This window comes from Carassius auratus, chromosome 31 (genome assembly GCF_003368295.1).
Source record: "Carassius auratus strain Wakin chromosome 31, ASM336829v1, whole genome shotgun sequence".
Taxonomy (NCBI): Eukaryota; Metazoa; Chordata; class Actinopteri; order Cypriniformes; family Cyprinidae; genus Carassius; species Carassius auratus.
This window is the reverse complement of record NC_039273.1, coordinates 6,682,896-6,710,085: the sequence shown is the minus strand read 5'-3', so window position 1 is coordinate 6,710,085 and position 27,190 is coordinate 6,682,896. Positions and strand designations below refer to the sequence as shown.

The following is a 27,190-nucleotide window of genomic DNA, read 5'->3' as shown; positions in this document are numbered from 1 at the left end:
AGAGAATTATGCTGTTTGGTAAGATCTGTGAGTGCATTTCTGTGCGTGTAAACAATCGAATATTGGTCATAGGTTACCAATCCAAATACATCTCATAGATGTCACAGGTTACAGAAAGATGCAACAAACACACTCTGTGACAGCATGGATCAACTTCTGTGGTGAATTTTGTAATAAGAGTCAAGTCAGAGTAATCTAAGAAACATCGAGTAATGTGAGATGCATGCATTATGAAAATTATTAGGAAGGACATTTAAACTGACACGAGTCAAAAATAGCAATCTTTTAGCCTTTTTTTTTTTTTTTTTACTTTTTCAGTTTTTTTCCCCCCCAGAAATCAAAAAGCATGCATACAATATAAAAACCGTACAAACAATACATTGATTTCACCACAGCACTTCTGAACTGAAATGATACAAAAATAATTATACACTATACATAATATATCGATATATGGGAATAAAATATTCAAATTTCAGTCTATATTCATAATAAATTTATCATTTATATTAATTAAAATAATTTAAAATAATTTATACATAATTTAAATAAAAATATTTTTCATTAATTAATAAAAATGTCAATATCTAAAATTATGTTAATACAATTTTGTTCATCTTTAGACCATCTTTGGGGCCAATTTCATTCACACATGCACAATATCTTTTATCTTTATCAATATCACAGTATCTTTTTTTTATCAATTCATCAACAGGTTGGGTAAAAATCCTATTTACTGTTCTATTAAACACATATTCTTTTTCTCTTAACTAAGCTTCTGGTTTTTTTTCTTCGTATTAAAAGCTCTTCCCTTACCTGCAGATGTTCAGATGTTAGCCCCTTCCCAAACATATGGAATTCCTCACCCTATGGTCTGGAGGGAGGGAATGTTCCAGAAGAGACCCATCTGGAGTGGGAACAAGGCGGGTAATGGTAGAGATAAGTTCCCCCGTCTCTGCCGGACTCTCCATGGGCTCGTCTGGAAACGCATCAGGCGGGACAGACACAGCGGCCCGATCCAGAGCCAGTCACCGGATAGCCCAGGGAGAGGAGTTAAAATGACAACTGGTTCTGCCATTAATGAAAGACACTGAAGACTGCACGAGTGCTGAACAGACAGGCTTAGTGAATGCAGCTGAAGGATTATGGCAGATTTTGGGTGATGATGGAGACAAGTGGTTTCGAGACCGTGAATAATCAGACGCAAAGTCAAACTTGACCACTTTTACATGCTTATTCAGGCTTATTATCACGTGTGAAGAGCCAAAGAGCTGCATTAAACCCCTTTCACCTGTCAGGGCCTCAACGCAGCACTCAACACAAGCGTCACATGCTATTTTGACATATTTTAAAAGTGTCTGCAGATAACATTACTTAAGGCGATGTTATGAGATTGGCATAGGTTTACAAAAGTGTTTTTTGAGGTAAAATGTGAAAACAAAAGGTTTAGCATATTTTAATCTACTGTATGTAATGGATCACATGTCATACACAGTGCTGAATAACAATGATGATGAAGAAAAACTGAGATCATGCTTTTTGCTGTACACAAATGGATAATACATGTTTGTAACACTATTTTATGACTTAAGCACATTTTGATTCAGTGACGAGCCAAAATTCTTTCAGCTTTGCAGCACACTTTCGGATAGATCAATGGCTGATGGGGGCATATTTGGAAATAGATTTTTTGTTTGGTTGTTTTGTGGTACAAGTGTCACAGGAATTACACTTTTTCAGCTTAAATGTGTATACAAGTCTGTCTCATTTTAGTCTTAAAAAATTGGAAATCCCTGACTGTTTCACATGTCAGCAGCAATGATTGAAGTGTGTGTTCAGTGCACTCAATGCAGTTCAGATGGTAGGGCCATAGCTTTGTGAAGCCTCCATATGTACAGTTCAATGCATTTGGGAACACTTGTGGGAGTCATTTAACTAGAGGAAGAGAAAAGGAGTTGATTATCTCAGCTGGGTTAAAGCACTTGACCCCTCTGGGTCTAGTGTCAGTGCTTTACATGAGGAGTGAGAGCTGTATTCTGACATCTCCATCCCAGATGAGACAGCTCCCAGCAGCCCTCGGGGCACCAGGACTCACTATCAGACACACATCACTCAACATACTGAGGAAGAAGTTTTTATATTGCATGCCAATTTATTTCCTACAAAATGTCATCGGAGGACAGAACAGTAGTATGGAGATCTACAGCGGTTCCAAAAGTATCCAAACACTTAAGCTGCACTTAACATGTATAAATGTCATTGCATTAGATAAAATACAAAACGGTCACTCTAATAATCAGTTATTTTAGCTCTGGGTGTGCTGAAAATGAACTATGAAAAAGACCAAAATCTACACATTGATAAATTGAACATTTTATTTGTGGAAAAAACCAAGCAAATGCATCAATAGACATTTCTACTGGAAGCAAGGGATATGATGAAGAAGCATCTAAAAGCAAAGTCGTGCACATGCCAGAAGTCTGTTGAATGCTAGCTTTGTATTAGCTATAGACAAGGAGCAGTGATCAATTAAAAAAAATGAAATTAATGAGCTCCACACAATTTTTTCAATAACAGTAAGGAGCAAGAAACAAAACGAGGAGAAAAATAGATTCTTGCTTACAAAATTAAAACTTCTTATGCAAAAGGAAACTGTAAAGGCATTTTTACAAGACATAGACAAAATTTAAGGAACCAGGACTATACAGGTACACGGTAATTTCACAATGTTAACGCTAAAGCATATGTAAACAAGCATTCTATATTTGGGTTTCTGACAAACAAAGCTAAAAAAAAAAGTAACCATCTTTACACAGTAAATTAAGGTTACTAGTCGTACACAAGAACAGAGCTGCTTGCGCGTAAAAACTCCATTGTCATTCATAGCCGTTACGTTGGCTTTTACACCATTTGAATTATACATAAGCACGGTTTAATTTCAGCAATTGTTCTTCTCCTCAAATGTAAATAAATTAAACACAATTCATTGTTCTTTTTTTTCTTTACAGTTTTACAAGATTCAGGTAACTGTTTCTGACAGCGGATAAGGCAAGTGAAAAAATGGCTATACTCATACAATTTTACGAAACATTGCGTTATGCTATACATTGCACATTTGATGACGTTTGGGGTTAAAATGTAGTAAAATCTCAGTAATCAGAATAATGCAGAATAATTAACACCCCATTGATTTGTGATTTGTCAAACATCTCCCATTCTGGTTATTACTTTGCATACTTGTAAGAAAAAGAAGATTTTACGAAGTGTCAATCTTGCACTGATCTAATTGGAATTGGATCAATACAACTTAAATGCTTTGTATCCAACAATCAATACCGGTTTGATTGGTTAACATCACAAATATATAAAGAAGACACATGGTTACCCTCGAAAAAAAACAACAACCCAGTGAAGTCTTCATTTATACATAATGCTTTAGTCTGTCTACTTCTGTTAACAAAAACAGTAACCTATTCAAAGCGTTAAAGTTGCCAGCCAATAATAATGTCCATTTATCTCTTCATTTCAAAACAACACAATGGCTTAAAAGCAGAATTTGTGGAAGGGAAAAACAGCTTGATGGGAGTTCACTGTAATAATTCTATGCTGTTACAGAATTAACACGCAGTACAGTGACAAAAGTCCGTTTCGTCTTTACAGACTTGACATGAATTTCTATGAATTTACAAGTATACAAATCTTCTGCATATATCAAGAGGACAAGAATTACACATTTGAAATGGATTATATTAGACTTTATTAAAATGTTATATCACACATATGGTAATTACATTTTGAATTATTCATTTGTCTAGCATGTCATCAATATCAAATTCCTTTGGTCCTTCAATAAATAAAACTCATATCATATACACATACTTTATACAAGTTTAATACACTTCAAAAGGGAAGATGTGCTGACCTTGAGATTTGTGGGACTACCTGCTAGACATCTTGCGTTAATGGGGAGCGGGAATATTGTATGAAATCATGCTTGCATCAACTTATTGTGACACAAATAAAAAAATGTTATTACTGAATGCTTGCGAGTAGGGGTGCGCAATAAATATTGTACGATAATTAATGCGCATCTCGTCAGTAAAGCCGGTTCTCTAATCAGCGGTAAATTCCATCAGGTGTGCGATTTCACATAGAGCAGCTGTTACTTCAAGGAGTCATTGTTAACGGATTAGCTGCGCAAATCCACGTTCATTATCATCGTTTATTCGCGCATCTTCTCAGTTAACAATGGCTCCGTGAAGTAACAGCTGCTCTATGTGAAATCACGCACCTGAGGGAGTTTACTGCTGATTAGAGAACCGATGAGATGCGCATTAATTATCGTACGATATTTATCGTGCACCCTTACTTGCGAGATTTCCCATGCATTCAGTGACAGTTCACGTTCAGCACAATATCACTTATTTCTAGAGTTGGGATTGTTTTAGTAAATACTGCACTGCTTACCATCATCTAAGTTTCTGTAGATTATGGGAAAAAAAACTTCAAAAGTTTGTATTCAGATAAAAACAAGGCAGAGTAAAACCCTAAGATTAAAATCTGTATCTTTCGATCAAAAATACCTATAAAACAAAAGTAGTTCTTCAAAATTAAAGGCCTACAGACCTTTTAGTGTTTTTAAAATACATCATATGTAGACCATAAAGGACAACAAAAGCCAAGGATGTTAAGCCAAGTGAGTGTTGAGAAAGCTCAATTCACCTCAGAACAATCAAATCCATAGCTCACATCAAGCTTGCAATGTCTCCTTGCAGTTTGTGAATGGCAGATGTTTTCTCCATACTACGCCAGATGCAAAACACCATACGTTCAGTATGTTGACGAAACCAGATCTCAGGACCGTCAGTGCACAAATGTCCAGATCAGTTGCAAAAAGAAAAAAAAAAATCCCAAAACAAAGCAACAGAAGAATGCAGCCTGACACCAGGACACAAATATTTCCACTGTTTCCAGGAGAAGAGGGATCTGTTTCTATGGTGTGAAATCATTTCACAGTGTATCTAGCACCATTGTGAGAAGTTTCTCGGGAATCTTCAGAAAAATCATTTCAGCACTGAAAGGGAGCTGTTGGCTACTTTAGCTGAGAAAAACGGTCCATCCGAAAAAAAAAAGGGTACAAAGATGCAACATAATAAATTAGAGCAATAATGGTCCAGAATAGTTAAAATGTTGGTGGTTATTGTGCACCACGGACATTTACATATATATATTTTTTTAAACAAAAAAATGTTGATTCGGCTGCACATCCACTTACAAATATAAAACAATACATACAAGAGTGGGATGTCTCCAGGGAGGGAAAATCCATGGTCCGCCATGGTTGCACCATTCACAAAAATGTTGTGTATGTTGTATGTTGAGTGTGTGTGGGTACAAGGACCTTAAATCCCTGTTTCAGTGATAGAAATGAATACGAGTTGACTCAGGGCAAAGAGAGGGGAAAGTGGAGGCAAAGTACATCCCTGCTGTCTGGACAGCGTCCGAGGTGCTCAGAATGACTCATCGTGCCCGACCGAGAGGTCTCCCTTTGGTGTTGAAGCACGGGATGAGCCCTTGTCCATGCTCTCGGAGCCAGAGCTCTGGTGCTGCTGTTCAGAGCCGGCGCTGGAGGTCACTGTGGAGGACGAGGTGGAGGAGGAGCGGGTCTTCTCCTTAAAGTCTGTTATGATCACGGTGACGTTCCCCACGGTGATGGCCAGCTGCTGGGCTGTGCTCCTGTCAATGTTCTTCAGCTTGGGCCTGCAGGTTAGGAGACAGGGAGAGAGTGAGAGAAATATTCAGGAGGGTAATGCGACAAAGAACGCAATAAAAAAAAAAAAAAGATAATGGCTTTATATTTGTGGCTTCAATTTATCAAATGAAGATACAATTCCTGTTTCATGTCTTCTTTGCAAATTTTCTGCAAATAAAAACATTACAGATTCTCTCTGGTCACGTCCATAACAAACAATTCTATGGTTGGATAATGGGGGGCAGGTCCAGCATTTCACCTTCCACAGTATTTGCATGATTTTGATATTAAAAGCTGAAAAGGACAGGGGTATGGCCGTTGCACAAAAGTAACTAACATGAGTAACATTTAGGAATAACATTTCCTTAACACGGTTTAGTATTCAAAAATTTGAGGTGAAAAGAAACGTTTTTCCCAAACATCAGAATCTAAGAACGCAGGCAAAGATTAACCGTGATCAACAAGATCACTGAACAGCATTAATAAATTCATACGTTAAATATTACCCAAACTGACACAAATGTACACAAAAAGCCCACCTCAAAATCTGTCAAAAAATGGAGACATATTTCCAGGGTTGTGTGCATGGCAAAAGCACAAAGCTAAATTTCATTGATTGGCATTAGCCTTAGTTGTTAGTATGCCACCAAGACAATGTGACACAGTGAGCTCTGCTGGCAGAAGCAGACAGAAACTGAACGGTGGGACGGCAGCCAACAGGGCGTGTGTGGGAGTAAAACTGTGCTGCTCATTTGAGATCAGCCCACGACTCGCTCATTCAGACAGAAAGAGAGACATGCAGACAGAGAGAGAGAAAGGCATTTGTGAAATCAGAGCACTTTCTGCAGTGACTTTCGTCATTGCTGTCTGCCAGCTTTGTTCACTCTCAGTGTGACTTACAACACATTCTCAAGCAAGACCTTCAAAAGCAGTTATTTATTATTGCAATACCATTACTCTGGCTTTTAAATGACTGCATCAAGCGTCTTTATAAATCTGTATGAAAGTGACTAGTGCTAATAGAAATAATAACCAGCACCTGAACAGCACCCTCAAAATGACTAATTAAACCACAGAAAGCTATACTCTCAGTTGTTTTCTGTAACAAAATTAATGCTGGCAAATTTGTTGTTGTAGTCTGGATCCCTGTGGAGTAGGGAGTCAACATGAATGATCCACACGTCCAAAACGCTACAAGGATTAAGGCCTGTTCAAACCAAGGATGATAACTATAAAGAGAAAGATAAAGATACAGTTCCAAACATTGTTGAGTCCACACAGAGACAATTTATAAGAGACATTCCACTTCCTCAATCCTCAATACAACTATATATGCCATATGCATATGGCATATATAGATGGGACATGTGCATACAATCGCCATCTTTGCCGTTGCGGGTTTTCCTTATATTATAAGGAAAACCCGTAACCGCAAAGATGGCGGTTGTATGCACATGTCCCGCCCCTCCCGCTGGAAAGCCAATCATCTGCTCTTAACAGTCAAGCTGGGAAACATTTAAGCCTATCGTCTGGTTCTACTGATGTATGCGCACAGTTGAGGAACTCTTGCGCATGCGTAGAAAAAGTATAACCTGTGGGGAAAATGGCGTTTTAAACCTTATTTTGGGGCAAAGTAATCAAAAATTTTCAGCAATTTTTATCATATTTTACTGCTGTTTCTTTACATGTAGTTTTTATGTCCCGGTGACCAGTGAAAGTGCAGTTCTGACTCTATGCCCATTCATTTAGATAGGAGCCTGGTCTTGTTAGTCTGAAATAGCTGCCCGGAGGCGATGCCAAGATGATGGCCGAGTGGCACGCCTTGCCTAAAAGGACTTTGGTCCACACCACAGCTATATCGATAAAGGCACAGATAAACAATATCGTTGGAATCACTTTCAGAATGTTTTTTTCCAGCTGATGAACGATAAAAACATTGCAGCGGCTTTTTGCACTAAGTGTAAATAGCTATAGATTCTAGATTCAATATTAACTTATTGAGTGTAAATTGTAATTTTAATTTCAAATTATTAAATTAACGCCACCTTATTGGGACAATAAAGCCCTCCGTTCACCTATCCTAAGCCTACCCAATACTTTATTTTCAACTTTTTGAATATATTCTTCATTTTCATTGAAAATAAATGCTTTTCTGATATGATTTGAAATTTGAAAAGGGAGAAAAAAAGTTTGCCAAAAGGCGGATTTGAACCCAGATCGACGGCATCAAAATGAATGTGTCACACATTTTACCATCTGTGCCACTGGAGTTGATGAATATCGGTTGACTTTTGCAGTGTTGGTGGGCGGGGTTAGTGCAAATAGCTTCAACCAACAAGGCGGGCTCTTTGCACTTAGTGTAAATAGACACTCCGTAAAAACACTGACACCCAATTAGAATCAATCCTGCGATAATGAGCTTGAGAATTTAAAACAGCAGATTATTATCCTTTGATAAATAGAAAATTCAAAAGAGCAGCATTTATTTGAAACAAATTATTTGTACAATTATAAATGTCTGTGCTGTCATTTTTGATCAAATTAAAGTGTTCTTGTTGAATAAAAGTATTTAAGAATTTATACTGACTACAAACATTTGAAACTGTAATGTACATGTTACACTAATTTGATAAACTATTAGTAGACAGCAGGAATGTGTATAAAATAAATTATTTTGGTTGACTGGTAGGCAAGTCGGTATGTAGATATTAAGTAGGAAGGAAGAATGAAAGTGAAAGAACAAGGGAGTAAAAGAAAGACTGAACAAAAGAGTAAAAATAGATAAATACATTAGAAAATATGAATTTACAATACCAGCCTTTCTACAGCATTAGCCAAGAACAGCCTCAATTCAACTTGATAGGAATTTAACAAATATGATTTCATTTTATACATCTTGTGTTGTGCAACACACACTAAACAACTTTACAGTCGACAGGTTTTTTCAGGATTTTTCTCAACAGTGAGAAAGAGACAGTGCGGATTTGTCATTACAGAATGCATACAAAGATAAAGGTGAGATACCTGGAGATGTGGGAGTTCTTGGTCTTGGTTGTGGATTTGCCGGACTGAATGCTGTTGCGTTCACTGGGTGGGCTTTGATGGCTGTCTGACTTGGGTCTGTAAAGAGAAACTTTTTTGGTTACACATGCCATAAAGCAGAACATCTGAATTTCTCACATTCTTATTGGTGACTAACATACTTGTTCTTTTTGCTGTTGGGTTTCTTGATGACGGCTGGGGTGATTTCTTTCTCTCGGTCCTTCTTCTCTTTGTCAGGCTGCTCCTTCTCACTCTTGTCCATGTCCGTGTGTTCGCTGTCATGCGGATTTCTATCAGGACGCTCCCCCTCGGCCCGATCTTTCTCAGGCCTCTCAGGCTTTTCCTTCTTGTCTTTCTTTGGTGGAGGAGGAATGGCGTACTGCTGGGCCACCTGCTGTGCCACCAGCTGGGAGTTTATCCGGGGTTTTCTGTGGGGCGAACCGAGTTAATAGTCAGTACCAGAGCAGCACTAACTCCACTGAAACAAGTAAACTCTTCACTTAACCGCAGAGTCTGGAGATTATGGAGTAGAAATGCAATATCTTAAGTCTGAAGTAATGTGATGTATCCTTTTTAAATTAATGTTCTGTTCTGCAAAACAATGCATTTACAGTAATGCAGAAATCTATGGTGAAATGCACTCAGCAAGTATACACATGTTAAAATACACAATTTTCTGAAAGTATAGCAATGTTTCTTCAAATTATCCATGTCAACAGAACATTAGAGTGATCAAAATGTATGCTTTTAATAAACCACTAAAAACTGACTGAAAGAGAAAAAGGCTCTTTTGCTTAGAGCAAACTTACAGAATTGTATTACGTTTAACTAGATATTCATTCATCTAGAACAGAAAATAATCACTAAACAAACTAACCTTGTTTATTTGTTTTTGAAAAAAATACTGGATGACATACTATTCTTGAATCAAAATCTATGTCATATCACAGCAAAGTTTCTAACTAGTGGTCAAGTCTTCATTCAAATGCACTCAAATTGTCATATCAAGCACCTCTCACTGGAATAATGTACAGTACTAAAACACGTCTGCTCTTCATCACACATCTACATGTAATCCACCTCAGCCAGTGTTTACACAAAACCATTTTAAAGCACAGATTCTCTGGATTGTTGTGAGGGCATTAAGACATACCTAGCCAGATAAAGCCCTCTGGAAGCATTTCAGGGACTAAACCCCTTTCACTGGTCTCCTGAATGTGATGACGGCCCATCGCCAGCTGTGTGGGACTGCTGAATGTGTAATCTCATTACTCTACTCCTTTAATAAATGACTGTGAGGATCATAGGGTGGGACATTTGCAGCATGACAGGGACTAATCAGATTAGTTAGAAGGTTTGGCCTCATTTGCCACAAACCAGAAAGTAAGCGGTTTTCAATCCAATAGACCTCTGAAACAAACAAGCCAAGCCCCATCAAAACTCGCATAGAGGGGGAAAAGTTTACTCAAAAGGCCAAAAACATCATTATTATTAGCGTTTTACTCTCACAGGCTGTCATAAAAAGCCATAAAAATAGTCAATATGACTTGATCTCAAGTATTACGTAAGCAATACGATAGCTTTGTGTGCGGATCAGACCCAACTATAAGCCGTTTACTGAAATCATATATTTATATCAGGTATTTACTTATTTTCGGATAACCTTTATGCATTTAAAAGTTCAAACTTGTCGATTTCATGATACACATGAAAAATATTTTTTAATATAGCTGTGTTCTACAAGAAAATACTATCAGTTTTTCAACTTCAAAATATCACGTTTAATTAAACTGTTAGATGCCCTTTCTTTTTGTAATTATTTCACTCGCAATTTCTGAGTGTAAACTGACCCTTTGCCCAGGAGATTGATTGACAGTGCTATAACTAGTAAAGAGGAAGAGATGATCGTTCCACGTGATGCTTGTACTGAGGTCTGAGGTAAGTCTTGTCTGTCAATTTCCTCTTTACTCCGCAATGTATTTTTCACTGCGTGAGAACTTGGTGTGTGGCGTGAGAGCTTGTCGGACATAGAAACAGTCTTAAGATGGCAGGTCTTTGTGACGGGTCAACTGTTTTTTTTTCTTTTTTTTTTCAGTGTCTGAACTTTATTTACAAAAAGCACAAACCTGAAACAAAGGCTGAGAAGAAACTTCACAATATATTCATCTATTCTCATATGCACCATAAATACACCATTTACCAGTTACAAAGTGATGTATAAGAACCTTTACTAATAGTATCTATGTCGCTGAAGAAATCTTTCTTGTGCTTCTGTGCTCACACACACATTCTATAATGGTTGCGGGCTGGAGTCTCTCTCTCCTCAGTGCTGTGTCTGAGATCTGAGGCAGAGCACCACGCAGCCTCAGCCAGCTCACGTTCCTCAAGCATAATGGCCAACATCTGGCAGCAGCTGGGGGTAACACAGGATTTCGATCATAGGGGAAGAGCCAAAGCCCACGAGTGTTTTTGCTTTGTCTAAACATTTAGACTTGGGAGTCCTCTTCACCTCAATATTTCAGATCAATCACAGTTGTGAATGTTTAGCGGCTTAGATTGCGGTTAGATTTCTAAAACTCACGAATGAAAGATAAAGGCCAGACACATGATCTATACAAGTGCACAAACATGCTTGGCCAATGCATTGCACTGTGCCATTGTGTGTACTTAACCACTGAAAATAAGGCTGAGAATGCAATGAAAGTCATGCTCTTACATTTTGGAAAGTGATGACAAAGCACAGCCTTTGTCGCAACAGGTTGTCACTAGAATCATGTCATGTTGTACCTGGCTACCAGCGTAAGTGGTCACAGAATAAAAAAAAATCAGAATACAGTTGGAAGTACTGATTGAAGCCGCTCTAGTGATCTCAAGACCCATTGGTCCTGCTGATGCCCTTCTACTCAAAACCAATAGATGACCCAGCTGTCTACTGGAGGTTTTAAGAAAACTTGTGGCCCTTAGATAGCGATGGTTCTTTCACTCCCTATGACTGATGGGATACAGCCGCCTTTCTCAAAGAGACCGGCCAAAGTGAAGCCAATCTATCCCTCATAATGGGGAATCATGTTCATAAGGCCAGCACAACTACAATCAATACAACCTCTGTGAGAAATCTAGATGAGCTTCAGGGCCCGCTGGCAAAAGATACTGCACAGCATCTTTCAGAGCATGTGGGAATAGTATGTGTTGGGTCTGTGCTGGTCAAGGCAAGAAAAACAAAGATCAGGAACTATCACACTGCAGAATAACAGAGGAAAAGTAAACAATTTAAAAAGTGGAAATATACATGGTTAAATTTATGCTATTCGGGCAACATTTCCAATCCAGAAGATGAAAAAAAAAATAATAATAATAAAGCCACGAGAGGTCGTGCATTAAAGTGTTTTCCCCCCCATGGTTTTGCCATGAAGTACTGTCTAAAATGCTCTATACGATGATAAAAAATTACCATAATGAAAAGCTTATCATGGCTTACTGCTTTCATTAAGGGCAAAAAGAGTGATGTTAATTTAATAAATTATATAAATAGTATTATATCAATAATTATATTTTTTTTTTCTTAATATTTATTAATTAGGCGTCTGATGGATGTCACAGATATCTGCCAGTATCTATGAATTAACTATTCTGGCAACACATTTATTAGCTAGTTAACAACTGTATAGATCTTAATCAGGTTAGACACCATACTGAATCTAATGTGGATGAAAAGGGGTCTGTCAGGGATGGACCTACAGTCTTTACAATGACATGCACTGTGTAAAAGTCCTAAGTCACATAACTTTCACAACTCCCAACTTTGAAACTGTTTTATGGAGTTTTTGTCTACTGAAATATTTCAGAAAGACATTTCGTCAGCAGAACTTTCTATATGTTGTAAACCAACAGTAAAAACAAATCCATTGAACGGACTGTATTTTAATCCTACACAGTCTCATTTTCATTCCTGTCAAAAATAATAATGTTGTTATCCCGACTAAGGCCTACGAGAATCATCAGTTCATCACACACCAGTGATGAAAGCCACAGACATCCGTCCATCACCTGTAGTACCTTGAGCGCTGTTGGAATTCGCTCTAATCCAGACCAGAGATTTGTCAAAAGCACACACTCCTCCACTTAACAGGGACTTGGCTTAGTTTACCTTTCACAGGGGGATCCAAAAAATCCCTTCTAACTTGAGGTTAGCCCTGGAGTCTAGCGCCGGACAGGCCCGTGATTGATTTGATTAACCTCCCCTCAGTGGAGATTTGTATCAAGGGCAGTACAGCAAGACAGAAACAGGCCGAGTGGTTGAGCTACGACTCATTGCCAGCTGTAACTCAGCCACGAGAGCTCACTGGCATGTCAGGCCTGCTGTCAACACTCCCTAAGCACGACAAAAACCACACAATGCATTATTTACTGATCGACACATGACCGCCTCATCCCAACCTCGTCCTGTTGACTGGTTCTTGTGTATGAACACAGGTGGCATCCCTCCAGTGGAACAGCACACAGTTTGAGATGGACACTGACCAAACTCACATTACCGAACAGACGATGCCAAGTCGAGGGAAACCTAAATGAAGCTGGTGAGACAGGCCACTGTGGTTGTTTTGGAAAACCATATTACTCTTACTATGGATCAATCAGGGCATATGTCACATTTAATTTGGCTTGAATGAAAATGAGGCTGTGAGGGACAATGCACTGTTGTATGCTTCGGTTTCCATCATTTAGAAAGCACAGGGAACACGTGCTGTGAAAATTACACATTAAGACAAATATTGCAAGCTACTGAATGGATGGCATCTCTCTCCCTCACAGGCTTATTTTCATTTGCATCAAAATAAATGATGCATATTTTTCCAGTATAGTATACTGTACAAAGTACATTTAAACACAGAACACCCAGATGACCTACATTTGACAAAATATGCAGTTCAACATAGAACACTGTACAATACTGTATCCCACATTTCAGTGCAATGCACTTGACTTGCCTTGTCCTGTAACTGCCATTTGACCATGAAACTGATAGAAACATCATGATTTAGCCAACAACATCTCCTTGATTCATTTAATATAGTTCTTAGCCTAATAATTTATACAAAAATTTATTTAAAATGTGAAATATTCATTTTCCAGTAGATAAATTAATTATGCCACTTGCATTAATTATGTAGTAAACCGCGAGTATGGTGCTAGTATTCCATTCCAATCATAGTCCTCATGCTCAACCGGCCCTCGACAGAAACCAACACGAGTAAAAGGGAAACTTCAACTTCAAGATTAAACCAAGTGAAAATGCATGGGTCATTAGAAGTCAGAAACCCTTCACAACATTCTCGCTGCAAAATATCCAGGCTCAGTTGCAACCAGCCCCTTAAGCCAAAATAATTTGTTTTATTTAAAACTAAAGGTTATCATGTAGGGTTTTCTTTGCTTAAATGTTTTTTTGCAACCAGCTATTGCCCTTTCTGCTGAATATTCAAGAATGTGTTCCTCAGATGTAATCGTATTTCCAAACTAAACCTTGATTACATGATATAACTGATCATTTTCTAAATGTAGGAGTGCGCAAAAACAAGCCTTGGTCTGAAAAGTAATTAATAACACCGCACATGGAGGCTCTTTAATTCCTGGAGCAGTTGGCATTTCCGTGAGACTCCAGTCTAGGCTTCAGTTACACAAATGTTAGCGGTGCAGTAAATTACAGTGGCGTTAAATAAAACAGATTGCTTGTAGAAGCAAGACAGAATGAGAGAACGCTCCAGTGAAGAGAGGCTACAAAAAAAGTGCTCAATTAACACAGCTCTCCATTTCAAGTGCAGCATAACCAGGCGATCACTGTCAGTGACTCTTACAAGCTATGGGGGCACAAAGTGGCCTGGAGAGAGGACAATCGGGTCAATGGGATACATATCTGCTACTTATGTATGGCTGTACAGGCAGACTACAATCTAAAGAGCAATCTGTTGTCATTTAAAAGACAAGTCTATTTAAACTGAACCCAGACTCTATACTGAGCCTATGGATTTAATTAATCTCAGATGGAGGACTCTGAATGTAAAAAATGCAAAGCACTCATATTTGTCCTAAAAAATTCTATACATTTTTTCGACATTTCCTGACAGCATTCGTGAGATTCTCCACTAGATTTAACATCATTCACCTCTTACATCATGGCAAAGGCGACAGTTATGAGCAGTGACAGTTCGCAGAGTGCCTTGATCCTCTGGCGTAGCAGCATTATGTGTCTTGCTGGTGGGGGATGATGAAGCTGCCATGTGTGCGTGTGTTGAACAAGCTCTGGGACCGGGCTCCCATAAGCCATTCTACTAAGCGATTAATGGCTTTGTGCCTGTTGTACAGAACGGAGATAGCGAAGCGAGCACCTAGAGAACAGGCCCTGGGTTCTTGTTCTGTCGCTCTCGACTGGGTGGAGGACATTAAACATTCATCTCCACCTTCTGGAAGGATTCTGCCCTCTCTCTTCCCTGAGGAAATTGCTCCCTGGGGAGAAGATTTCAGCTGTGGTGAAAAATCTAGCCATGATATCTAACTGCTCTCCTTAGACATGGACGTGAAATGCAATATGAAAACGCAGCAGTTAGCTGAGTGCATAGTGTATAAAATAAAAAGCACCAAATAGTGAAAGAAATGCAATCTGTGGGATATTTTATTTTAGCAGAAAGCAGAAAATTATTGATCAACCCTCAGGAGGTCAAACTAAATAGTTTGTGAATTAAATTTTCTATAAATTTCATACATAAATAAAATTTCTAAGCAATGTTTAAAAATACAAATGTCACAAACTGTTTAATAGACATCAAAATGAATATCAACATAAAATTAAAGAAAAAAAGAAAAAGAAAGATATTTGCAAGTAACGGCTATTTCCTCAACACACTCAAGGGATTTGTTCCTCCAGTGTCATTTAAAAAAAATATGACTAGCATTTTGGATTTGGAAATGGGGCACAGATTCTGTGTGGGCCTGTCTAGAAGTAGCAAAAAAAAAAAAAAAAAAAAAAAAAAAAGAGCGATAAAAAGAACTTTTTTTTGTCTAAACATCTCTTTCTCTTTTTGATCCATCCAAGAGAAGACTTCCTGTGTTGTCTGACCTTTCACCAAAGGAAACCGCACTATTGCCCTCATCACTCACACTGCAAACCCAGGTGTAATGTTTGTGTTTAGCCCACATAAGGATCTATCTATCAGCACAGGCTTGTCATGTTTCTTTTCACATAACGGCCTTAAAGAGTGATCCTTTTTCTATCCAATTCTCTCCCTTGAGTGCTGCCTTGCCTCTGACCTGTATAATTACAGCTCACTTTTCGATTCAGTATGAATGAGTTAAAGTCTGTGCAATGTGCACCCTTTTCAACACAACAATTTATTGAATATTTATGTCTAGACTAGTCTGCTCTGCTAAATTAATAAGGGGAAATGCAACAATAAAGCACTTTTTGTTAAGCGCTCAAATAGAAAACCACGCTGTGGCGCTGAACTACTCCTTTGTGATTGACTTCTTGCACTGAGAGAAAAACCAAGAAAACTGCATTAAAAATAAAAGTGTGAAAATTTTGAAAATGTTATTTTAAAAAAAATCATATTTGGAGGCTGGATTTGTTTGCAGATGTTGCTTGATTTGATATTTTGCATGTGATTTAAAGTGACCATTTTTTCCAAAAGACCATGCTGTTGTAAAATAAAAGCTTCACATGAAGCGTTCCCTTGCAATCACCTTCATACGTTATCTGTGAATCCATGCCCTCACTGCTCTGAAGAATTTCAATATGTCATAGAAAAACACATCAGCAAGCAATAAAGCAAGCGGAATAATCCTCTTAGCACTAACATCTATTTACAACCAGAGCTGCAGATTGGAAAGGCTGTATATTTCCTCTGGCAAAAGCAGATTCCAGCTTATATCACGACGAGCTGTCAGTCACGTCGGCTTCTATTGTCTGCCTTACCATCTTCATCAGCGCTCGGCTTCGCAGACTACCGTGAGTCAGCGCTCCTCAATCGAAACAACTTCAGTTCCTACTCAGTTAGCTGATTAAGTGTGGTCACCAAACGTCACTGACTGTGGTTACGTGATATGCATGAGTCAGGCAAACGGAGAAGACAGAGAGAGTTGAATGAGGGTGAGCCCAGTGCTTCCCTGCACTGGGTAATGATGTGCTCCATTCTGCCTTCCCTCTGAGAGGCTCTTGGCTGAGTGAGCACATCCCAACAGAGCCGTCCATCAAACTCAGCATGCAGTGGCCCACAACCCCCTCCTCACAGCGCACACACGTACAACACGCACACTCACATTCATTCACTCTCTCCATTCTTTTGGTTCCTTTTTTATCTCCTCCCTGTTGCCTTGGCATCTACCTCCCTTCAGAATCACATGGCCAGCAATTTCTCTCGTTAAATCACTTTCAGGCCAATTTCAGTCCACTCAAACAGACACACACACACACACACACACACACACACACACACATGGTTCAAACTCAATACGAAGCATCAACCAGGGCAGGGAGGATGGGGTTCAGTGGCAGGGCTCGACAATAAGAACTGCCCAATGGCTCCGGGCCCAGTGTGAAAGATGCATAGGACAGTTTACAAATTTGTCACTGGCCGATCGGGCCACTGCTGTATCGTAACAAAAGTTTATCATTTGCATGTCTTTTTAAGCCTTACCAATAAAAAAATTCTAGAGATTTTAAAACATTCAAGCAAGACAACTCTACTCGGTACAACCATGGAAATGCAAACAGAGCTTGAATGGACGAATGCAAAAGTTTGCCAAAATACCCTTATTGGCCAGTAACTTTGTAACTTTAACAATGATTAATCTCCATTTTATTTAAACAGTGGAGTACAGATGCACTTGTCAACTGGCCATTTTTTGTTTTATTTCAATAGATCTCTGTTCCAGATTTGCACAAAAGCATACAATAATTTTTCAAAATGTGATTTGTGTGGAAATTTTACAATGTCTGTAAATAGCCTTTAACAGAGGGCAGTAGGGCTGTGCGATTAATCGAAATCACGATTTGAGACGTTGCAATTTGCTAATCGCAAAAGCCTGCAATGTGGACGCGATATTACACTGTTCCAGAGCATATGCATGACTGTCAGCCTTCAGTGACAGTCTTACTAACCAATAGAGTGAGTTTACCTCCGTTCTCCCCAAGCCAACTGTGTAAGCTCACCATTATAATAATAATAATAATAATAATAATAATAATATAAAAAAGGTCAGGTCAATAGTTAGGCAAATTAAAAAAATAATAATAATAAACGTTATGTAACTTAAGCTTTGAAAAGACAGACAACGAACAAAAAGGAATTTACAAGAACTGTATTGCAATGTATATCAAGAGCATCTCTTATTGCATCCCTTATCTGTTATAAATGTATAAATATATAGTACATTATAAATGTGCCATAAAAAAAACATCACTGGTGAGCATCTTGAGACAAAACAATGACACTAACATATTTTAAATTATGTCAGTGTAAGTTTATTTCAGTTAAAAGTTTAAGTAAGTTAAACTTTCAGTAAGTTTATTTCAGTGGGGGAAGTCATGGCCTAATGGTTAGAGGGTTGGACTCCCAGTCGAAGGGTTGTAGGTTCTAGCCTCGGGCCGGACAGAATTGTGGGTGGGGGGAGTGCATGAACAGCTCTCTCTCCACCTTCAATACCATGACTTAGGTGCCCTTGAGCAAGGCATCGAACCCCAACTGCTCCCCGGGCGCCGCAGCATAAATGGCTGCCCACTGCTCCGGGTGTGTGCTCACAGTGTGTGTGTGTGTGTGTGTGTTCACTGCTCTGTGTGTGTGCATTTCGGATGGGTTAAATGCAGAGCACAAATTCTGAGTATGGGTCACCATACTTGGCTGAATGTCACTTCACTCACTTCACTTAAAACAGTCCACACATGCATTTTAGTCTGGGACAAGGCTTAAGCCTTTTCAGAAACTGGGGGAAGCAGTTTTTGCTGTGGTATCGAAATTAGAATCTAGAATTCTTTAATACAATTAATATCTAAAATGTTGGTGTCATATAGACTGTTTCATCGGGCGCACGCGCCTGGACGTAAGTAAACTACCGGTCTGTGTTGTGTATACCGGTCTGGCTGCGGTGCCATCTACAAACGCAGTTAAAGTTAAGGTGATGAGTAGACTGAAGTTGGGCTCAGGTGGTTGTGCTGCGGGATGTGCTTCCCATACATTTATTTATTTTTGGAGACTCAACACAATTTTAAAACTGATCGATTTTCAAAAAGGCTTCGTTAAATAAACATGAGTGACGTAACATTACGTATCGTACTGCACGTTTAATAATAATAATAATTCCTTACATTTATGTTTCAATATCAAAACGAGGCACAGTTGTTTTTATATCGCTGTATTTCTGAAGTAGGACTTGCATGTTATATGCCTGATAAAGCAGCGTGTGAGCGTACCAGCTCTGCTTTGTTTACAGCTGTTACTGGGGAGACCTGTATTTCTCGCGCTTTATGTCTATGCTTTTAAACATCTCCTGCTGGCAAAGAATGAATTTGCATTTTCATTAAGTCCGCCTGATCCACGCAGCAAACATATTTTGTTTGTTATCAAAAAATATCTACTCTAGAGGGCCTTGACTGTTGTTATTGATTCTATTTGGAGTCTACCGGAAGTTAAGTTAGGTCCACAAAAGCGCTCACGCGCATTAACGTTTGTTTATGTTGATGCCGTTGAAACCGTCTATAAGCTTTTTTTATTATATAAGCTATTTAACTGGTGATCTCAGACTTTTGGATCTCATTTCATACAACTTCATAAAACTGCCAATTCCAAATAACACAATGGCCAAATATTGTTTGACATCAGCCTGGCAAATATATTAATAATCCACCACTGTTCATTACCTCTATCTAAACTCTTAAAGATACAAAATCTCATCTGTGTATTCAGATCTCTTATTTTCACTGAAAGACAACTATTGTGCTAATTCACTTAAATGTCTACAATCTCATTAAGAAGTTTGAAACACTCAGTTAACACACTAGTATAGATTAAAAGCTTATGCCTGTGGTATAAAGCAGGTCTAAATGCTGATAACTGTGGATACGAAAAGTGTGTCTAAATGCATTTGTTGATGCACGGAAGAATTTGACACAGTGTTAGCAGAGCCTGATTGTGTAATTTCATTATCCTCAACAATCTGCACCTAAGCAATGGCAGAGAAAATTACTAGATTGTAAATCTCTGCTTCAATTACACACACCGAATCTAAGCCATCCTTGTTGATTTCACAAATCAATAGTGTCAAGACAATATTATGTTTTTTCAAGCGAAAAAAGGCACTTAAAACCTCAATTTCCAATCGAATCAGGAAAGAACCAGATCATCTCAACAGATCTGTGACTTTTTGTACTGTGACATACTTAATAATCAATCTGCTTGCTCAATGTGCCTCCCTGTAGATGACACATGAGAGAGACAGTCAACAACTGAAACTTGTTGAACATGCAATGTTAAGACATCTCACAATTTTGATTCAATTTCGATTCAGTGACCATTCAGAAAATAATTCAACAAGATAAAAGCTTTGGTGAGTTAAAGAGACTAGATGTCAAATTCAATGAAAAGATTCTGTAAAAAAGCCATAGTAAAATATTTGGTCAGACCAATCAATATTCGAAATACGATAAGTGGCAGGTCTCCAACCTTTAATTCAGTGTAAATTAATTAATACATCAGAATGACTTTAAACTATGGTAATCAGTATGTCTTGTTTTCTGTAGATCAACTACTGAGTATGTGATGCACTAAGTGAACACATATATGCCCTTTAAATATAAAAGTACACAGGCTGCTAACATTTTGTCCTGTGTAAGCTCTCAATAAACAGAATGTTTTATAATTTAATAATCTAATGCAGACCAGTTCAGAACCGCAAAGGAATTGCAATGCATCTATGAATTGATTTTCCCCAGCACTATTGCTGAGTGTGTTAAAATATAAAAAGCTTAATAAGAAAACTGGACAAACACCAAGGAGAAACTGAGAGGGAAATCTAAGAGAGCAAAATTAGTTCTTTAAGTAAACTCTACTGTGAAGGCGCACAACTCTCATTCACTTTGCTTTTTACCCTCACATGCAAAGAGAGAGACCGAGCGAGAGTGTCTTATATAACATGCAGAATTGACAAGCTATATGTAAACAATATTCTTTATTGTTTTTTTCCTGTCAAAATACTTCAGCTTTTAAGAACTGCCGGGTTCTCTGGTAGTGGGCAGAACTAATGCAAAAATGACAATCTCATTGGCGGGCGCTCGCCTATTATCGTCCCTGTTTTGAGCAAATCAATTCAAAAGAATGCACACAACCTGATTAATATTCATAAATCCAGCAGCTCATTAATCCTTATTGCGTTTTATATTGTTCTTATAGGTGGAATTCATATCATTATTATTTTTATTATTTTATTATAATTTTTTTACAGATAAAAACAGAAAGGCCAAAAAAGCACCAGCACTAAGTTTAGTTAAAATGGTTAATATGCATTCATATATATGGTTACCAAGTTTTAAGTCAAATTACTAAAGTTCTATCATTAAATGATACTTGATTATCATAATATCATATTATAATGCTTGACTGATGTTAAGTGTACTTTCAGATATTTAATAAGCTGTGCCATTTTACAAACATATGTGTATGTGTTTGTAAAATAAAATACAAATAATATAAATATATAATATAAATATCCATATATAGTACATCAGTCTGGCGAGTAAACAAACAAAATAAATGTACTAACCAATGGTGATTTAATTGCCTGTGTGTCTGTAGAGGGTTGTGTGGCTTTGCATTTGATTATAAAAAAAACTACTTGGACACTTGTTTAAAGGAGGAAAAACTTTGGCTGGAACCTGGCAGGGAGCTTCAGGGGAAGTAAAAGTACACTCGCTCTAAAGATCAAGGTAACAAAGGCCAAATGGCAGTCCCCCCTGATCCGGCACATCAATCAACTTAAGAATCCCCTAATGGATTCTTCCCTCTAACCTGTGGGTGACTGATATGCATCTTGGAACACAGAAACCACGGAATCTGATACTGAAACTTAGGTGTCGTATTCTTCACTCCTGTTCCAATGTAATATTATAACATGAAGCTTTAAGATCTGTAAGCAATGCTGCTTGAGGAAATTTGATTTTGACGGGCTCAGAGGAAAGAGATCGTTTTAAGCTTTCCTTGCGGCTTAAGAGTGTTTTTTTAGTTAAGAATTTTCAAAAATGAACATGAAAACTCTTATTTAAAAAGTGCTACCTCACAATATACAGACCGCACTTCTTACATATCATGGATAGGGCTGGGACAACGCGTCGAGGTCATCGATGACGTCGATGCAAAAAATACGTCGACGCAAGTTATGCGCATCGATTCGTCGACCTGTTTTTATTTCTCTAAAAAACGTTTGCAAAACGTTTACCTTATGTGCGCTGAATATATGCGATGGTCGGATCAACATTCTGTCCTACGTTATATAACCAATCCAGAGTTTTTTCCTGCATTGAGCTTTTTTTTTTGGCGGCTGTCAAAGCCTTATTTAATAGGTGATTGATGTAGAATGACAGGGCGCGTTCGAGAGAGAGAGAGAGAGAGCACCGGCTGCGCGCGTGCGCACTCACAGTCTTCAAACAACACGAGCGCTTCTTGCTCTCTCTCTCCCTTGTGCATATTAATCAAAATCATTAAACACGATACAAAAAGGGCGAAACACCAAAGTTTCACGCGCGCTCACGCACACACAGTCTTCAAACTACACGAGCGCTGTCTGGCTCTCTCTCTATCTCTCTCTCTCTCTCCCTCCGTGCATATTAACCAAAATCATTAGACACGATAGAAAAAGGGCGGAACGCCAAAGTTTCACATGGAGCATTCGGAGATTTTTTTTTTCTCCATGACAGGCTGCTGGCTCCCAGTGTTAATTTCTTTTATTTTTTTGGAAAAGCACTCTCTGTATTAGCTTAAAGCCCTCAAGTTTACATTGGTTACTGTATTCTTTCAATTGCTCTAAAGTATTTCGGGTGAACATTTTTATTGAATGTTAGACATCAAGTTGTTGTTATTTTCATCTGAAAGTACTTTTTTCAGTAAGCTAGGCCCTATGTGTTCAGTGAGCTTGTTTCAGTAAGCTATGTGTTTTCAAGGCTTCAAGGTTTTATTGAATGCTATCTCTATAGAAGTGCAAAGTAATGCATTCTTAGTCAGTCTTTTATTTTGTAATTTTAAGACCAATAAACATATATTGCAATGTTAAGGAATTCATGTTTTTTTCATTCAGATACGTAAATCAACATGTATAAATTGTTAGTATTCAATTAATGGGGAGATAATCGAAATTGAATCGGTCTGAAAATGAATCGTTAGATTAATCGATGCATCGAAAAAATAATCGTTTATCCCAGCCCTAATCATGGATCAAGCCCACAGTGATGCAGTAGACATTTCTGCCAGGTTGACAGTAGCATGACCCTAGATAACCTCTACTGCCATGGAAACAAACACTGAATGAGTCTATGAAGTGTGCAGCTGCTGTGTGTAAAAAAAAAAAAAAAGTGAGAGACATGCCCTCCGGCAAAAATGTCATCCAAATCATACAATCCTGCAAGTTGCGGATACACGAGCATGAAAGCAACAACACATATAATTCATTCAACACCTAATTAGCACAATGTCAAGCATCAAATTGCCCAGTCCACAAGTAAACACCCAAACCTTTATGAGATCTGTTAGGGAGTCAATTGGGCAAAAGAGACTCTTGTGCTTAATTAACATTTTTCCCAAAAAGTTGTCTTTAATTATCATTACAAAAGTCCACAGAGGCCAAGTTCACGCGGCATGAAAACAATCGATCAGCTCTAATCCAATGTGCTCAGTAATCAGATTAATCATGATGGTGCCTTCAACAGACCTTCTTTACATGACAAAAAACATTTACTGCTAATCTACAAACATCCTTGCACAGGGGGTTGCTGCATTCTTTGAACTCCAAAGACCAACAAAGATGACATAATTGGTGAGTGGAATGTGTTATCACACCGCAAAGACCCATTCATTGAGGGGAAACAGAGATAAAAGGTGCTGAGATGGGAGCATAAACCACTGCACACTTGTATGGGAGCGCATCTTTTCTCTGTGAGTGCCCCACGCTCCCTCCTGTGCACCACTGGAATACATCAAACATGGACAAGATGGATAATTAGTCCTCATTACAAAGGGAGTCAGGCTTCTTACATCAGCAAACAATCGCATCCATCAGAGCTTGACAGTGTAGATCAAACAGAGACAGAGCAGCTCTCATCACCAATATCGTGTGTTTTCTATTTAGTAGACTGATAGAAGCTGGACTGCTGCCAGTGAAAGTGAGACGAGGGGTTTCCGTCCCGACATGCATGGTATCTTTTTTTTTTTTGTCATTACCACAAACGTTACACGCCTGCTTTCTCCGAACAGATCCATGAGCTGTGCTCGGTTTCGAAGGGAATAAACGCACTAATCGTTATTGAAAAATACGCCCTGTCTGAATTCTCCTAACAACTCTATCTTTCCCTCAAATGTCAGAAAAGCACTGGATGTAAAAGAGAAAATGAATTACTGTGTGCAGTCACATATTACTCATCAGTTCACACCACATCAGTCAGCTAATGAGAAGTGTTGGCGGGTTCACACATTAAAAAAAAAAAAAAAAAAGTGCAGTGCAGCCCAGACAGACGTAGAACATAAGTAACCGAGGATACACAGCTACACTCGCTTACAGGAATATGACCACAATGGCATTTCAGGCAAACCGAACACAGTCATTTGCTGATTTAATCAATGGTTCTCAATCCTGGTTCTTGAGTACCCCAGCACTCCACACTTATTTAACATATTTAAAATGCTATTGACATATTTCCCATGCAATATATTAGGCAAAACACAGTACAGTCATAAAAATAAAAAAAGGATTTTCAAGCCAATGCCATTTAAGAATTAATTTTGGTTCCCCCAAAAAAACCTTACAGCGAGCAGATGCGACGAATGTCAAGAAAATTAAAAAAATTCAAAGAACCTTTCTTGCAATGGAAGCCTTCCATGAATGTTAAAGCTTTTCCATAGTTCCCAATAAAGAACCTTTATTTTTTTAAATCTACAACAGAATGAAATGTAGGCCTAATACTGATACTGAAGTGTGCAGCCAGTAGGCAGTTGAATATCCCATGAACAGCTCAAAACCTTTTAAATGGCAAAATGGCAGAGAACTGTAAGCCAGGAAGTGATAAAGTGCTGTAGGTATCATTAAAGTTGTTCCTCATCGTTACATTACGTTCTTGGGAGCGAAGGATGCATCTGTGCTGCTTTTAAAAACCAACCAGACATTCTAAATAAGGGGTCAAATAAGGGTGACCTCCAAAACTTAGAGTCTTCCAGGACAAAGAATGAGAACCGCATGATTAAATGAGCTTCGTGAGTACACCCAGACGTGTTAGTGACAGCTTCTAACTGAACAGCACAAACATGAGAGCAATGCAATCATCCAATTAGACAAACCAGAAAGACAAAATTAACGTTGGTTTCTTTGCTTTAGCTAAACAGATATTACAAATGGGCAGCATGTTACTTTAATTCTTAAAACAAGCAGAAACTATTTCACTTGCAGGCCTGTTACAACATAAATGTCACATTTAGAAGAATTTCTGACACCTGATTGACATTTAAAGGTTTTAACCAGGTTAAAATGCCAAAAACCCCCAAGAAAATGTGTTTCCTGATCTGAATCTGAACAGCAAATGTATCTATAAAAGCTTGACAGCATAAAAACACACCCAGGCATTAAATGCCTTTGATCAAACCCAACAAATGCCATCCATGGCATTTAATGTGAAATCTGACTGGAGCCATCACTGCAGCAGTGCAATAAATAGCAAGCATGCATCTGCAGGCATGCATGATCATGGAGCTGCAGTCCAAGCATCTGCAGGCAAATCCAATGCAATAAATTGTGTCCAAGCTAATGCAGAACAAAGAAAGTTTGCCTGCCACTGCAATGACTGCACAGGCTGGCTGCCACACTCAATCTAGTGCCAGTCATCAGACTGAATAAATGACATTTAACTTGCAGGAGAAGAATGACGTTTCTCTGAATCTTAAAGAGCAAATCAAGAAGTAAAGCATCGACATCAGCTGCATCAGTGATGAGATCAGGATTGTAATGCTGCAGAAGTCCAGTGTAAATGCCCATACCTGGTAGACGTGCCCTTCCGTACATCACAGATGCTGCATTTGAAGGCTTCGGCACTGTTTCTGAAAGTGCACACACTACAGTCCCAAAATCCGTCGTCCGCTGTCGGTTTGGCTTGTCTTTTCGGTCTTAAATAAAAACAACAAAAAGCCCAAATTATTAAGGTCAACTTACATGCTGTCCCCCTAACATCCTAACTTACACCTTGACTTAAGCTGTCTCGAACGCATTTAACATAACCTAAGTGGCACAGAAAAGTGACAGAAAATCCGAGCCATGACGTGCGAGGACGGTTTATTAGAACCGGAAAATACTGGAAATTCACGCTAACCAGCCACTGTTATTCTTTACTGCTCCCAGTCACCGGGCTTAACAGATATAATAATACACTTTAAGGTTCTAGATTGGTGTCCGTTGGCACTGCAGCTAGCGTTAGCCAGCGAGCTAAAGATATCGCGTCGGTAAACGGCGTGAAATTGAATGTCACAAACCGTCCATTTAACAGTGAACTTCGATTAAAAACCCCTTCCGAAGAGGCCAGTCGTATCCCGTAGGAAGACAATTTCTTTGTCTGAGTGGCACTGAGTCGTGTTGAGAGTCCTCTGTGAAGAAGAGAAAGCCGCCATAGCTGCGCTTGTTTCTGAGAGAAAGGAGAAACACTCCTCGAGAAAAGCATCCGAATATCCACCGAGCGAAAAAACAAACCAGCCGCGCGGACACCAAAATCGCCTCGGAAACTACCGTCTGTTGACGCTTTCTTACCTGGTTGGGCTCTTTTTGTCGCCCATGGTGGAAAACAGACTCTCAGAAGACCGAAAGGGGCTCAGTAATTAACAATAATTATGTGTGAATGCCCGCGCGAGTGTGTACGTGTGTGTATGGTGGATCCACACAGAGAGAAGCGCTTGCAGGCAGACTCGCCTTCCCCCGACTGACTGACTGACTCTAGGCAGGGCGAAGAGACTGCGGACCCCGTGACTGCGCCGCCCAATCACCGCTGTCGTCGGATTAAAAGTCTCGCCAGAAATAATCGGCACGGATAGAGTGATAGTACTACACTACTCTCCGATTGCCAAACGTAATTAGGCTGTGTGCATGTCGAGCTGAGAGAAAGCAGTTGTGAAA

General features: G+C 38.8%; 1 protein-coding gene across 1 annotated transcript; it reads right to left on the bottom strand.

Annotated features, from left to right (window-relative positions):
* Positions 1–3,256: 3,256 nt before the first annotated feature.
* rybpb (RING1 and YY1 binding protein b) lies at positions 3,257–27,190 on the bottom strand. The gene is made up of 5 exons (XM_026213204.1): positions 26,828–27,190; positions 26,068–26,193; positions 8,956–9,222; positions 8,777–8,872; positions 3,257–5,760 (listed from the first exon to the last, which is right to left on the bottom strand). The coding sequence occupies exons 1-5, from the start codon at positions 26,851–26,853 to the stop codon at positions 5,511–5,513; spliced, it is 765 nt and encodes a 254-aa protein (XP_026068989.1). The 5' UTR covers positions 26,854–27,190; the 3' UTR covers positions 3,257–5,510.

Bases quoted from the DNA above. Each gene is read 5' to 3' on its own strand.
- rybpb (XM_026213204.1), bottom strand. From the start codon at position 26,853: ATGGGCGACAAAAAGAGCCCAACCAG. The intron at 26,194-26,827 runs GTAAGAAAGCGT...TTTTTATTTAAG, and splicing joins GACAAAAAGAGCCCAACCAG to ACCGAAAAGACAAGCCAAAC. The intron at 5,761-8,776 runs GTATCTCACCTT...CCTAACCTGCAG, and splicing joins AAGAACTCCCACATCTCCAG to GCCCAAGCTGAAGAACATTG.